The sequence below is a fragment of the Lipotes vexillifer genome, unplaced genomic scaffold, assembly GCF_000442215.2.
Source record: "Lipotes vexillifer unplaced genomic scaffold, Lipotes_vexillifer_v1.1 scaffold2136, whole genome shotgun sequence".
Lineage (NCBI taxonomy): Eukaryota > Metazoa > Chordata > Mammalia > Artiodactyla > Lipotidae > Lipotes > Lipotes vexillifer.
Window position 1 is genome coordinate 271,391 of NW_006792995.1, and position 14,854 is coordinate 286,244.

The 14,854-nt window shown below is 48.3% G+C and overlaps 1 protein-coding gene across 2 annotated transcripts in view; it reads left to right on the plus strand.

Moving 5' to 3' along the window:
* The window catches only part of ABTB3 (ankyrin repeat and BTB domain containing 3), a 122,192-nt gene extending 111,404 nt beyond the window's left edge, over positions 1-10,788 (plus strand). The window contains exons 14-16 of one of the 2 annotated variants that reach the window (XM_007466189.1): positions 597-665; positions 2,532-2,645; positions 9,626-10,788. In XM_007466189.1, coding sequence (XP_007466251.1) covers positions 597-665; positions 2,532-2,645; positions 9,626-9,835 — 393 coding nt within the window. In that variant the 3' untranslated portion in view covers positions 9,836-10,788. The remainder of the gene's footprint in view (positions 1-596; positions 666-2,531; positions 2,646-9,625) is intronic. The other variant, XM_007466190.1, reaches the window with a different exon arrangement.
* The last annotated feature ends 4,066 nt before the right edge of the window (positions 10,789-14,854 follow it).

A 14,854-nucleotide genomic window follows, 5' to 3' on the forward strand; every position in this document is an offset into this window, starting at 1 on the left:
TGCATACCATCCGGCATCCTGAGTCACATGTACAAAGCCTGGCTTAGACAGTTCACACATCAATGAAACGTTGAAACCCTGGACCCCTGATGGCTTCATCTTGGGTCTTGTCAAGTTATAATAAGCAGGTGGTTTTACCGTGGCTCTGTCACCCTCTGGAACTTAAACAAGAGGTTTCTAGTCAAACCGGGCCATGTTCCCAGGGGGACTGCCGCTGGTGTAGGGTCTTTAAGCCACACCACGTGTGCTGCAGTCCTGGGCAGCTCGGTGGGGTGGGAGGTAGGAGGACAACCCATGATTATCACTCATAGATGGGGGAAAACCATTCTGGAGAGCAGAACTTAGAATTGTTTAATTTGGCCCTGAGGATGAACCACAGGGAGACAGATTGCAGCATGGTGTAAGAAAAAATATCCAGCCCATAAAACCTTTAAAGGGAACTTCTCCTGAAAGGCAGCGATCCGGTGAGAATGGCCACCCTTAAAAAGGGGTGTCATACAGGGACTCAGAACCAGCCTGAGGGTTTGAGTGGATGGCTTTAACATGACTGTGTCTGTGTGCCATTGACACTTTGCTCACTGTGTTCTGTCTTCCAGCTGGTCATGCAGTACCTCTACTACGGTGGCCCAGAGTCGCTTCTCATTAAAAACAACGAGATCATGGAGGTAAGGAATCCGCTGCGTCACTGAGTGGGTGGCACGCACGGGCGGTGTCTGGGGAGAGGCTGTGTTGGGTCTGTGTTGGATGCAGGCTTTGGGGTCCTGCCTGCTTCCTTAGATCTCCCAAGGGCTTCTCATCAGAGCCCCTCCCCTGGAAGGCTGGGGCGCTGGGTGCGCTAGTCTGATCCCTTTCAATAGCAACTGAGTGAAGCTGAGTGAAGCCCAATTTTAACTGGCTTTGGCGGGTGGAGGAAAGGAAATTTACTGAAGAGTCTGAGGCTAGCGCTAGCTTCAGGCACAGCTGGGGCTCAAATAGCATCATCAGGAACTGTCTTTGACAACTTCTCCCTTGTCATTTGTAAGAGAAATACATGGTCTGAAAGCATTCCTCAAATCTCAGCGTGTCCACTGAGGCAGGAGCCAAGGACCAGTTACAAAGCTCTCCTGGCCTCACTCAGGCCCCTCATTCCTGCAGCTCCCTGGCTCTCCCTGTCTCCTGTCCACCTCTCGTAACTCTGCCTCTTCTCCCCTCCCTGCTCCTTCCTAGAAGTGGAACTCGTGTCAAAGCTGGTAGCTTTGAACCAGAAGCCAAAATCACTTTGATATTCCTGAGCGAAAGAGCCAGGAGCCCATTCAGGTGCCTGAAGTCCAGGGTGGCTGATGAGAGATGTCAGAACACTATGAGTTGTTCAAGAGGTGACACCACACGGTGGTTCAGACATGGGCTCTGGGCCAGACTGGGTTCAGATCCAGGCTCTACCCCTTCTGAGCTGTGTGATCTTGGAGCAGTAATTTAACCTCTCTGATCCTCAGTTTCCCAACCTGTAGAATGGGGATAACAATATCTACCCCATTGGGTTTTGAAGATCTTAAGAGTTTCTATTTGTAAGGTGCTTACCACAGTGCCTGGCATGTGTCACAGGGGCTGTGTGTTCACTGGGGGCCATTTATCCTTTTGTTCTTACTCTGTGAAACCTTCTGTGGTCACTCCCCCGCCCCCCAAAGTTACTCTGCTGTCTCTCTGGACGGCTCCTCTGACACGTCACAACCTCAGGACTAAACTACACTCTGAGGACTCAGACTCTTTTGTAAACCTTTTTAAAAATTATTTTCAAATTGAAATAATGAAGATACATTTCAATCATGCAGATAATACAGAAGGGCTTTACAGTACATAAAAAGCACCTCACCCAGCCACCCCCCACCCCATCCTCCCAGTCCTTTCCCCAAAGGCAATCCCTTTGAACTCTTGCTTCAGCCCTTTCTTCCCCTCCCCAGAGCCTCTGTTCAGCATCTTCCACGGCCAGGTGCCGTGCTCAGGGCTGGAATACAGCAGCTATGCAAAGGGACAGAGATGCCTGCCCTCCTGGTCTCTGGAGAGGGCGACAGGCATGACATCATGTCTGGTGTGAGAAGGGCTGTGAGGAAAACTCAGACAGGGTAAGGGGGCCAGATCGTGATGGAGGGAGGAGTCCTGAGGTGACATCTGTGTGGAGACATGGATAAATGGAGGGAGTGAGCCACATTGATACCCACCATGCTGAATAAGAGCATCACCCTTATTTCTGGATGTAACAATTTTAGGCATTTCTGCTTGACCTCTTGCTGTAATAAATGTAAATTTGATTCACTTCGACCCCATCCCTCCCCCCTGCCATCTTCCCCTGCAGTTGAATTCTGTCGCTGAGTCTTTAGTCCTCTAATGCCAGCAACAGCTCTAGTGTAACCTTCCGGCTTTAGAGTGATGTCCGACACTTTATTCCCGGTGCCTTCACCTTGGGTACCGCTGTGGGAGGTGAAGAGTTTTCTCACCATGGGCGTTGCTTTCCTTCCACCTCCCAACCTCTAACAGGCTCTTTTCATGGTTTTTAGCTTCTGTCTGCTGCTAAATTTTTCCAGCTGGAGGCTTTGCAGCGACACTGTGAGATTATCTGTGCAAAGAGCATCAATACCGACAACTGTGTGGATATTTACAACCACGCCAAGGTAATCGATCCCATTCTCGCTTCCCGAGCACCGCCCCCCCCATGCCCTGACGCGGGAGAGGCTTTCTTTGCACACACTCTGAGTCCGGGTAGAGCGCGGATGCTAGGCCTGTGCATTTAGGCCAGGCCGTCATCACTCCTCCCAAGGTCTGCTTCCTGCTTAGAAGAGATGTCTTTCCCTTTATCCGCCCCTCCAGAACACAATGAAAGCAAGCAAGCAGAAGTTTCAAAAGCAGTCATTCTCAAACTGTAGCATGCGTATGAGTCACATCGCAGACTCTGATTCAGCAGGCTCTGGGGTGGGCGCTGGTCCTGCGTTTCTAACAGGCTCCCAGGTGAAGCCTCTGCAGCTGGCCTAGGCCACACCTTGAGCAGCAGGGTTCTCGAACAGTGCTTCTCCAAGTGTCGTCTCCAATCCAGCAGCATCAGTATCAACCAGAAACTTGTCAGGAATGTATATTGTAGGCCCCACCCAGACCTACTGAATCAGAAACTTTGTGAGTGAGGTCTGGCCGTCTATGGCTTCCCAGGCCCTCCAGGTGAGTCTGGGGGTGTTCACAGGTGAGAACCATTATGCTAGAACTGAGGTTCCCAATGCTGGCTGCACGGTAGAATCACCTGGGCACTCACTTAAAATCCCCATGCCTGGGGCTTCCCTGGTGGCGCAGTGGTTGAGAGTCCGCCTGCCGATGCAGGGGACACGGGTTCGTGCCCCGGTCCGGGAAGATCCCACATGCCGCAGAGCGGCTGGGCCCGTGAGCCATGGCCACTGAGCCTGCGCATCCGGAGCCTGAGCTCCGCAACGGGAGAGGCCGCAACAGTGAGAGGCCCGCGTACCGCAAAAAAAAAAAAAAAAAAAACCCCACACACAGCAAAAAAACCCCAACCCAGCCAAAAAAAAAAGGGGGCCCCGGTACCACAAAAAAAAAAAAAAAAAAACCCCATGCCTGGGACCTATCACAGACCAATTCATCAATCTCTGGGGGTGGAAAAAAGGTATTTTTTCATAGCTTCCTGGGTGATTCTCAGATGTGCCAAGATTGAGAACAGGCTGTCAACACTAGAGGTCCAAGGATTCCTCCTACTCAGGTGGCCCCAACACCTGGGGAGACATTTGGAATCTCGGTGTGGCCCTTCACCCCAAAGGTCTCTGCAGGGAAGCCCAGGAATCTGTATTTTTAACAGGCTCCCAGGGCAACCTTTGTGATTTCAGCCCTAAGGGCAGTTTCACTCCAGTTTTTGGAGTAAAATCAGTGAACCACCGATTTCATCCAATTCACTTCACAAGTGGGGATACCGGGACCAAGAGAATTAAAATCATGTATCCAGGTGCCACTTCATTTTGGTTCATGCACTCAGGACAGGGGGATTAGCATCTGCTGGGAAGAAACAATGAAATAAATTAAGATCAGGAGTTAATTTAAAACAAAGCACTCTTCTTTGGTATAATTGGAGCTCAGCACACATGCCTCCCACATCCACAGTTGTAGAGTGACAACTGATGTGAATAATGGTTACTCTGCTCGTTGTGAAAACACAGGTTGCGTTTGAGATGTTATTTTCTGTTTTACACCAACATTCCCTGCATCCTTTCCAGGTGCAGGCCTCTGTGCTTAAAGCTTTGTTGCATTACCATTTTAAATCCTCACCACAACCCTTTCATTTGTCCCATGTTATAATAAGGAAACTGAGGCACAGAGAGGTGAAGTAACTTGCTTAAGGTCACACAGCCATTACAGAGATTTTTTTTCCATTGTGGTAAAACATACGTAATGTGAAACTTACCATTTTAACCATTTCTAAGTGTACACTTCAGCGGTATTACGTACATTCGCATTGTTGTGCAGCCATCACTGCCATCCATCTCCAGAATTTTTCATCTTCCCAAACTGAAATTCTATACCCATTAAACACTAACTCCCCATTCCCCGCTCCTCCCCAGCCCTTGCAACCATCATTCTACTTTCTGTCTCTGTGAGTTTGCTCTAGGTACTTCATATAAATGGAATCATATGGTATTTGTCTGGCTTATTTTTGAGGCTGGCTTCTTTCAGTTAGCACAATGTCCTCAGGGTTCATCCATGTTGTAGTGTGTGTCAGAATTTCATTTCTTTTTCAGGCTGAATAATATTCCATTGTATGTATGTACCACATTGTGTTTATCCATTCATCCATCAGTGGATACCTGGGTTGCATCCACCTTTTGGCTCTTGTGAATAATGCTGCTATGAACAGGGGTGTGCAAATATCTGTTCCAGTCCCTTCTTTCAGTTCTTTGGGATATTTGCCCAGAATGTAAACCTAGATTTGCCTCACTCCAAAGCACAGGTTCTTCCTTGTGTTTATTGTCTGGCCTAATAAATGTTCAAAATATTTGCGATAATCCTTGCAATAATACTCAAAAAAAGATTTTCTGATTGCTCATCAGTAAATCAAAAGGTTCAGTCAGGCTACTTTCTACCCACACACACTGGATGTTTGGGTTAAGTAAGGGTTTTACCAAAACCTGGTTTCTTGGGACACAGCAAAAAAAAAATTTTTTTTTAAATCTTGAACCGGTTACTTTGCAAAAAGTAACCAGAGAAACTGGTTACTGGCATCCAGAGAAATGGCACCCAGAGAAACTCTCTACCCAGGAAAGGGCCCAATTAGTCTCACGGTCCTCTGCCCCCTCCCCTGGCCATTGGACACCCAAACTGCCCTGTGAGCCCCACATGCACTGTGGCTTTGCTGTGGCCTGTCTCCTTGGCAGCAAGGCCTGCGTTCCACAGTCCCATTTTAATAACTTCAGGATCCTTGGCAGGCAGCTTCTGTAGCTCTCTTTTTATTTAATAACGCACCAGATGCAACGTGAGCCCGGGCTGGGAATACATTAGTGCTACAGGCCTGGAACACCTATGGCAAAGAACCGCCTCTTTCATTGATGTGCCTCCGCAGCCAGAGCTTGGTCTTTTACAGATGCCAGCCTCTGCCTACCCTCCCAGACCTCATCCTGGAATGTTTCCAAGGTCAACGCCTGCCCTTCCTGATACTTGCCTGGAGAACGGGACAATGCCAGCACCCCTTGCCCTTTCTATGTGCTGCTTCCCCTGTGCTGTGGATCCTGCAGCTCCCGCTAATGATAACCTGCCATGTGGATTCTATTACTGCCAGATTGTGCTGCATACTGAGGCTAGTTTAGTAAAAGAGGCAGAAAAGAAACCAATACTCGGTTTGGAACCCCAGGAAATGCAGGCATTGAGATACTAACAACCATACTTCAAATGTCAACAAGTTCTTGGCAACATTACCTCTGTTCTGCACCTCACCATTGGAGGCAGCTGTGGAGTTTTCCAGCCCAGAGGAGAAGCCTAGCCCATAGATGCATGGCTTCCTCATCTTTCTTTTGCTAGCAAAGCTGTCCCGAACTATTCAGTCATGAAGAAGAGGCCCTGGAGCTTCTGATGGCCCTTTCAGGGTGTCCTTCAACTTGACAATAAGAACAAGCTGGTTCATCAAATTGAACCTAAGCTAACGCAGTAAAGCTCAACGGGGCACTGTGATGGGAAGAGCATGTGTTTGGAAACCAAGGGATCCATTCCCTAGTGTTTATTGTGAGCCCACTGTTTACCAGGAGGTGTATATACATCTGAATAAGAAATTAGTAAGATATGGTCCCTGCACTTGAAAAAGGTACTGTCTAGGACAGGGGTCAGCTAACTTCTTCTGTGAAGGTCCAGATAAGTATTTGCACAGAGGCCTTGCTGTCACTTTGATCCTACTCAATTCTGTCATTGTAGTGAAAAGCAGCCAGAGGCAACATGTAAATGAATGGACGTGGCTGTCTCCCAGTAAAACTTTATTTACAAAAACAGGTGGTGGGCCAGATTTGGCTCACAGGCCTGTAGTTTGTCAACCGTTGGTCTAGAAGGTGAGCTGTCTGGTCCCAGTTCTGTCTGTAATTAGCTGTGTAAAGGTAGGCAAGCATCTGATACATACTCACCATTCAATAAATATCACCAAATATAAATGTAAGTACTTATTGTGCTTATTCTTCTCCAATTACACTAACTTGTGATGAGAGACACCCCTGTACAAAGCAAGTGGCTAGGTGTGGTAAGGGGAGAGGGTCTCTCTGTGTCCACAGAATCAGAGATAGGCAGCTCTGAGCCTTAGTTTCCCCGCATGTACAATGAGGCCTTTTCTCTGTGACTCTAAAAGGAGGGTTCATATTGAAAGAATGGAAGCATTCCTAAGAACTCTTCCATCTCCAGGATGCTATGCATCTCTGTGAACATTTGTGTGATAACAAGCCTGCTCACCTGATAAAGCTCACCAGGCCCCCTAAGCCTCTCAGAGACCACAGAATTACCTGGTGTGTCCGTGTCCTAAATGCGCAGAGCATGGTACCCTCCAGTTCACACCCCCTCATTTTGTAGCTTGGGAAACTGAGGCCCAGAGAAGTGATTTGACTTGCCCAAAGTTGCACATGATTTTTATGAAGATAGATCATTGGCTCAGTGAATTAGCACATGGTGTCAGTGAGTTTGAGGTACAGGCTTGGGGGAGTTCCCTAGTGGCCTAGTGGTTAGGATTCCAGGCTTTCACTGCCGTGGCCTGGATTCAGTCCCTGGTCGGAGAACTGAGATCCCGCAAGCCATGTGATGCAGCCAAAAAATAATAATAAAATAGTTTTAAAAAAGGCTACAGGCTTAGTCCTTCGATGGGCCAGTTAGCTGAACTAGGTTCCATAGATACAGTCAACTCCTCTTATCCCAACCTAGGCACCTACTTTGTCCACGTGGGTCCCTGGATTTAAATGAGTGAGATGAGAGTAATAATTATGAATAGTTTACATTTAGCATGCCAGCTAACACTGAGTGAGCACTGACTACAATCAGCCATTGTTCTGAATGTGCCATGTATTATCTCATTTAATGCCAGCGACAGCTTATTAGGTAGGTATTATTATCTTCCCCCATTTTAGGGACAGGAATATGGAGGCACTGAGAGATTAAATAACTTGCCCAGCAGCAGATGGCTGGAAGTGGCAAAGTCTGGATTAAAAACTCATGCAGATTCCAAAGCCCCCTCACTTAGCTCCCTTCCTATCCTGCGTCCCCTAAGTGTGACAGATGACAACACTGCCATCAGTTATTTTCCATTCAATCCCCCCAACAGGCCTATGATGCAAGTGACATAGTTCCCATTTTGAAAATGAGGAACCTAAAGCCAGAGGCCAAGTGACCCAGCCCTGGTCACATATTCAGAAAAGTGGGGGAGCCCCAACTTGAATCCAGGTGTCCCGCTCATTCCACCATCGCCCTGTTGGCGCTGCCTCATCGTAATTCCACCGTTCCACATGGAGCAGCTTAAAGTGCATCTCTGGCTTAAGGACAGCATATTAGGGAGTTCAGAATGATAAATTCCACATTTAGATGATTTAGATAATTTAGCATCTAAATAAAGCAGCAGGATATCATCTCAGGGAACATTTAACTACTGAGCATCCAGCTCATTGCAAAAGAGAGACTTACAAGCTTTGAAAACTGTAGAAAACGTCTGAATACGGACACAGCTGACCCTCGTATGCACATTTGCTTCTGCATCTCAAACAGGAATTCCTCCACCAAGCACGCTTCCAAGGTTGAATGGTATCAGGCCGGAGGCAGTGCATCCTAATGGTTAAACACACAGCCTTCAGGACTTGAGTTACCAGGGTTCAGCTCCTGGTTCTGTCCTTGACATGTTGTGTGAATTTTTGTCAGCTACTCCCTTGTCTCACTTTCCTCATCTATAAATCGAAGGTGGTAATAGCACCTGCCTCAAGGAAATTTGAGGACTTTGAGATGATGCACGTGAAGTGCCTAGCACGGTGCTCAGCACATGATATGCTGTCACTCAGTGTTTGCTGCTGGTGTCACTACTCTGAGAATTAACTGTTCATACATTCAACAAATCCATATTGTACAGCGAAGGAAACCATCAACAAAACCAAAAGGCAACCTAGTGAATAGAAGCCAAGCCTTCTTCTTGGGCTTGTAAAGTGAGGCAGGTCAATGTCATCCCTTCCGTATTTGGTTTAGTCTGTCAGGAACCATGTCTCTTGATCAGTTTCTCAACCTTGGCACTACTGACAATGTGAGCTGCATAATTCTCTGCCAGGGGGTCTGTCCTCTGCATGGTGGGGTATTTAGTGGCATCCCTGGCTTCTACCCACTAGATGCCAGTAGTACACACACCACCCCCGCCCCCGAGTTGTGACAACCAAAAATGTGTCCAGACTTCCAGATGTCCCCTGAGAGACGAAATCACCCCTGGTCGAGAACCACTGCCCTAAATATAGGGGGTAGGTAGGCAGTGCCCACTCATATGATGGTTGTGAGAATTAAGTGAGTTGATACTTGTAAAGAGATTAGAACTGTGTCTGAAACTCCGTGAGTGCACCAGTGATCTGTAGTAGAGCAAAGAGACTCAAAACCCAGTGTTAGAATAGTGAGTGCTTGTTTAGTACATGAGTTGACAGCATGGGTGGGCTCTTCTGGTCTCAGCCAGCCTTGCTTCTGAGGTCAGCTGGCCGGTCGGCTGTGGCTGGCTGTGCTGATCCTGGCTGGGCTCTGTCGCTGTCAGGTCAGTTTCATGTGGCTGTTCAAGCTGCAAGCAGGCTAGCTCAGGCTTGTTTCTGAGGCAGAGGCAGGGTTCTGAGAGAGAGCACAGAAGCACACACGGCCACTTGAAGCCAGCTCAGAGCTGGCAACTCTCACTGCAACCACATTCTCTTGGCCTGAGCAACTCACAAGGCCAAGGCAGGGAGAAATGGACTCAGCCCTTTGACGGGAGGAGCTGCAAAGTCACATACCCTGGGTGTGAATACAGCAAAGGATGCAGAATCGGGGCCACTGCCGCAGTCAGTCTACTCTAACAGGTGTTCGCCATCAACACGTGTGAAAACAGGTGCTTTTTCAGAAACATAACCATCTCCCGCTTCTCCATTCTCCACAGTTTCTTGGAGTCATGGAGCTCTCAGCATATTGCGAAGGCTACTTTCTCAAAAACATGATGGTCCTCATCGAAAACGAAGCATTCAAGCAGCTCCTATATGACAAAAATGGCGAAGGGACGGGCCAGGATGTGCTCCAGGACTTACAGAGGACGTTGGCCATCAGGATTCAGTCAATCCACTTGTCATCTTCCAAAGGTTCTGTTGTATGAAACGTCCAGTCCAAGGAACGTTCCCCAGGGACTTGCCAGTTCTGCTGCTGCATTGGCTTCACACGAACATACAAGTCTCACCTGGCATCTGTTTTTGGCTGGGCCAAGGAGCTGCTTTTACTGCCTCAGCTGCTCTTGAATAAGCAAATGCAGCTCTCATGAGCTCCTGTTGAGAAACAAAGGACATGCCACTGGCCTGCAGGTCAGATTACAGCTGGATCCAGAGCTAGAAGGCCAACGTGGGGCAGCCGAGCTGACCTCATCTGAAAGCACCCCTGGGGCAGTTGAACACCCCTTGCCAGGGACCGCTATCCAGCAGATAGACTGAGAACTAAAGGCCGTTCAGGTTCCAGGTTGACAGTTGGAGAACTTCACTGTACCGACCCTGAAAAGCATTATATTTATTACACATTACCTTAGTAGCTGCAATTCCGCAAGAGTTAAACCATGGTAGCAAATTGGTGAGACTGTTACCAATGACGAAGACATCATTTGGCGTATTTTTAGGGGTGGGAACTTTTTAAAATGTTCATAAAAAAAAAAAACCCAGAACAGGGCAGCCTTGTAGTTTAAAATATATTTCTAAAAGCTTAACAGTTCATTTTCAACTGGATTGTGTTTAGGGATCTGTGTTTTGAGATTTCTTTTTTAAAAAAAAAAAAACAGTTGCAGGTCTACACTGTATAAACATGCATCTGAGAAGATATTGCTAATATTCTACACAAGGTGAAATAATAACCTTGCCTTAGTGATCATGGTTACACAGAAGAGGTGCACTGCCAATAATTAACTCAATAGTTGAAAAAAAACCTGCATGCTAATCGTGATTTTGGGGTGAGAATAAAATCCCCCCACATAAAAAAAAAAAAAAAAAAAAAGCATTTGCATGGGCCTGAACCTGTAAAATGTTATGTTTGTGCTTCATTTTTGCCAAGGTAAAAATGTCCCATCACTTCTTGCTAAAAGTCCAGTTGGTGAAACTAACATATCCATTTCCTTTCCTAGTTACGAATGATGCTGGGATGCTTTTGCAGAAATGTGTTCGTAGATGATGCTGCATAGGGGATGGGGCGGGGCACGTCAGAGAATTTACTATTAATCCCAGAGTTTCCTCTGTATTCTCAGAAGATGTTAATAGTTTGCTACTGGCCAGAGGATATGACTATGTTAGATTATTTTTAAAGATGAAACATGTATGATAGGATGGATTCTTTCTGTATTCGGAAAGTGTACAGTATAGGGTTATCTATAATGAAAGTTTATATCGACAGGGTTCTGTTCGCTTTGCCATATATTATAAGCAAAAGAGATTAGTGAAGTGCCACGATATTCCAAATAATTTTTGAGTCGCTGCCTTTTTTTTTTCTTGTCCCTTCATTTGAAACCTAGATAACATGCAGTAAAAACTAGGAGAATGACTCTTACCCTTTGGGATGGCAAAGTTGCGTTGACAAAACTATTTCCTAGCATGCCTTTGGGAACTTGTGCGCAGACCCCAGAGTCTAAAGGAGCTGCTGCTCAAACGTTGTACTAGCTCCCTGAGCCATTGTTCAGAGGACCAATGTCAAGTCGTATTTCATGGGTATGACCCATGGAGTACCCGGGCCACATCTGTCTACAGCATTGGCTCTTCTGTGATGCTGACACAAGGCCTCTCTTCCACTCGGTCATTTGCAAACCTCCCCAGCCCCCAGCATCCGATGAGGAAGGGGAAAAAAAACTGCCTCCAGAGGAGTCCAAGTTACAGATACACAGCACATCCTGAGTCATTGCTGTCTCTCGCCTCCTCCTGTCCGAGATGCTGCGTGGATGTTTCCTTAACCGCGACTGACTTCCCTGTGAATGTCTGATGCTAGCTCTGGGCCTCTGGGCCTTGATTTGTACAGTGGCAACTCCTGACGGGCTTCTGTCATAGTTTGGTGTGCTTTCTCTGTCATTAAAAGAAATGATTTTCCCAAGCCGTGCATTGTTTGTATGGTACCAGTGAGCTCTCACCCCACAGTTGGAGCCTGAGAACTTCACTCAGTTAAGAGATCGGAAAATGTGACCCTGCAGAAAAAAAAAAATCAAGGGAAATGAAGATGCTAGATAAAAGATGGGTGCTCGTGTCGCTGACTGCCTTCCACTCTGCCAACTAGAACTTGGCTAACCAAGCTCTAGTCCCCTGGGTCTGCAGACACCTCTGGGTGCCACCCTTGGATTTCCTTCCCGTCAGGCAGAGGACATACAGGTGCCGCCTGTCATTGCCTCTTGCCTCCTGCAGCTAACTCGCCTGCAAAGGATGGAGTTCTGACTGTCATTGTGTGCCTTGATGAAGCTTTTGGGGAGTGGGGGAATGGAGAAAAACAGGTTATCTCAACCTGGCATGTCCCGCCCCAAAGGGCAGCATGAAGTGATATTTGTGGATGGTGGCAGCATTCTGGGATTAGGGGTGAGGGTCATGGAGGGACAAGCAGCTCTCCCCTTGGGGGTCAAACCAAGTCCCCAGCTGGTCCCCTCTGGCTCCTGACCCAGCCTGGGCCCAACCCAGGCCTGGTGGAGATGAATACCTCCAGCCTATCCACAGAGGCCTACAGGAAGCCAGGGAGAGGTCCAGGCAGCCCCTGGAGCCCAGGGCCAGTGAGGCCTGGTCAACAGCTGACATCACAAGCACCTCTGGCAAAGACTGATCACCCCTGCTTAGCAGTTGAGGTCTGTTTCTTCTTTAGGAAGCAACCCAAGCAACTGAGTGCCAGGAGCCAGAACTCTGAGTCAGGCCAGGAGAACAGAAGGTCAATTTATTAGAAGGTCAATTTATTTTTGACTGTGCATTACCCCCTGTGTAGCCTCGGGGTGAACAAGGCATCTGATGTGTTCCTTTTGGAAAGATAAAGTGTGTGCTGTGGCATTTGCCTTTTGCTTGTCGGATAGGGGGCTTTGTCCCTCTGTTCTTAGCGACTGCACAAGGGCCCCTTAGCATTGGGGGGTAGGCGTAGGCGGGGGAGCCTACCTGCCTGCCACGTAGCTCCCCTGCGCCCCTTCCGTTCGCAGTGAAAAACCAGAAGGCTCGTGTACCTGCCGCCCCGGGAATCAACATGAAGGGCTTGACTTGGCTTCTGCTACCCCGTCCCCAACTCAACGTGGGAAGGGTCTTATATATACCATGCTTGGGTGCCATCCGTTCTCCCCAAAAGAAGGAGGATTCTCCACCCAAAATAGAGATCAAGGTGTGAGCTCCCAACACAAGAGGGGCCCAGGCAGAAGCTGGAGGAAAGTGCAGTCAGGCCTCTGGTACGGCTGGATAGAGGACCTCTGCCAGAGTCTCTCCACCCCTGGGACTCTGCGGTTCTGTGACCCTTATAGCTTGCGTTTCTTTCCTGAGAAGCCCCAGGCAAAAGTGTTACTCCAGCTGGGTGATACGTCATCCAGAGTTGTCTCATCAAAGCTGTTATCACACAGCGCTTCTAACCTCAGGCCTCGTGCTCTCAGGGTGGGTGAAAGGTAAGGATCCTAGGCAATTCTTTGAGGAAAATCTCCTCTTTCACCCATCTTGGGCTCCCAGCCTTCTTCAGAATACAGTGCGCAGCTCCCCCGACCCCTCGCCCCACGTTCGCCAGCTTGAGTCACATATGAGTGGTCAGAGAAGTGTTCACAGCCTCCCACTCCTACCTCCCCTTCCCACCCGCCCCGACGTGGACACCCTCCCCCGCTAGCAGACCGTTTCCTGAGCTTGTCAGCTTCAGCGTTCCAAGTCGGGGAGGAATTCACCCAGCCCTTCTGTGCAGCGCCCACTGCTGGACGTCAGGCTCCAGTGCAGGCCTGAAACCTTCCCTTTCCCAGCTGATTCGCCCCCTGACTCACTTTGAAAACAGTGGACAGGTTATTACGCCATCTAGTTTTCATTTTCCTCTTTTGAGAAATTGGGTTTAAAAATAACTAGTGAACAGGGTTGTTGGGAGGATTAGAGGAGGTGTTTTGTACAGGGCGTCTGCTTGTAGTAGCGGAGAAAAAGCGTTCCGAATTTCTAAGACTGAGCAGAGAGGAGAACGTGATGACTCACACAAGGAAAGGAAGGTTAATGATTTTACCATTCATTTCTAGAACTTTTTTTTTTTTTTAATTTTTTGCCTGCGTTGGGTCTTCGTTGCTGCACACAGCCTTTCTCTAGTTGCGGCGAGCGGGGGCTGCTCGTTTTTGTAGTGCGCGGGCTTCTCATTGCGGTGGCTTCTCTTGTTGCGGAGCACGGGCTCTAGGCGCGCCGGCTCAGTAGTTGTGGCTCGCGGGCTCTAGGGCGCAGGCTCAGCAGTTGTGGAGCACGGGCTTAGTTGCTCCGCGGCATGTGGGAACTTCCCGGGCCAGGGATTGAACCCGTGTCCCCTGCACTGGCAGGCAGATTCTTAACCACTGCGCCACCAGGGAAGTCACTTTCTAGAACTTTCTACGGCAGAATTTCCCATGGTGGTTTGTGATTCTCTGAGTTTTGTTGCTCTTCCAGGCGATGTGGGGAAATTGCCCCCCAAAAATTCTATTGCCAACCTCGTTCCTACTACAGTGCCTTAACACAAAGTCAGTGATCAAGAAATGTGTAACTTAATGGAAGCCAAGTTCTTCTGGATTTCCTTTCAAGTAAATACTCGATTTCCTAAGTACTAGAGTTGCAGGGGTTTGCTCTCCCAAACTCCTCATCAACTCAAGAATGTGAGACTCACGTTTGTGACTCATATGACACAAGGCCCCAAAAATGACCGGGCAGGGAACAGACTCATTGGGGCCGACTCTTAGTTCAGGTCTGGCGACCAACACTCTTTGGGGAGGAAGTGAGAGTCATAAATTCCCAAATGAAACAAACTGCTGGATGTCACCACCAAAAAAACCCTGGATCTCTGTCCTCGCCAAGTCAACAGCTAAGCTCAGGTCCTTTGCTGCCACTTGAGTGTGTGGACACTCATCCCCAATCCCTCCACCAGGAAATCTTCCTGGTAAGACTTCACGCCACCCCTGTTCCTCCGCAGCTGGCCAATGCCTTGAATAAAGTAGCAC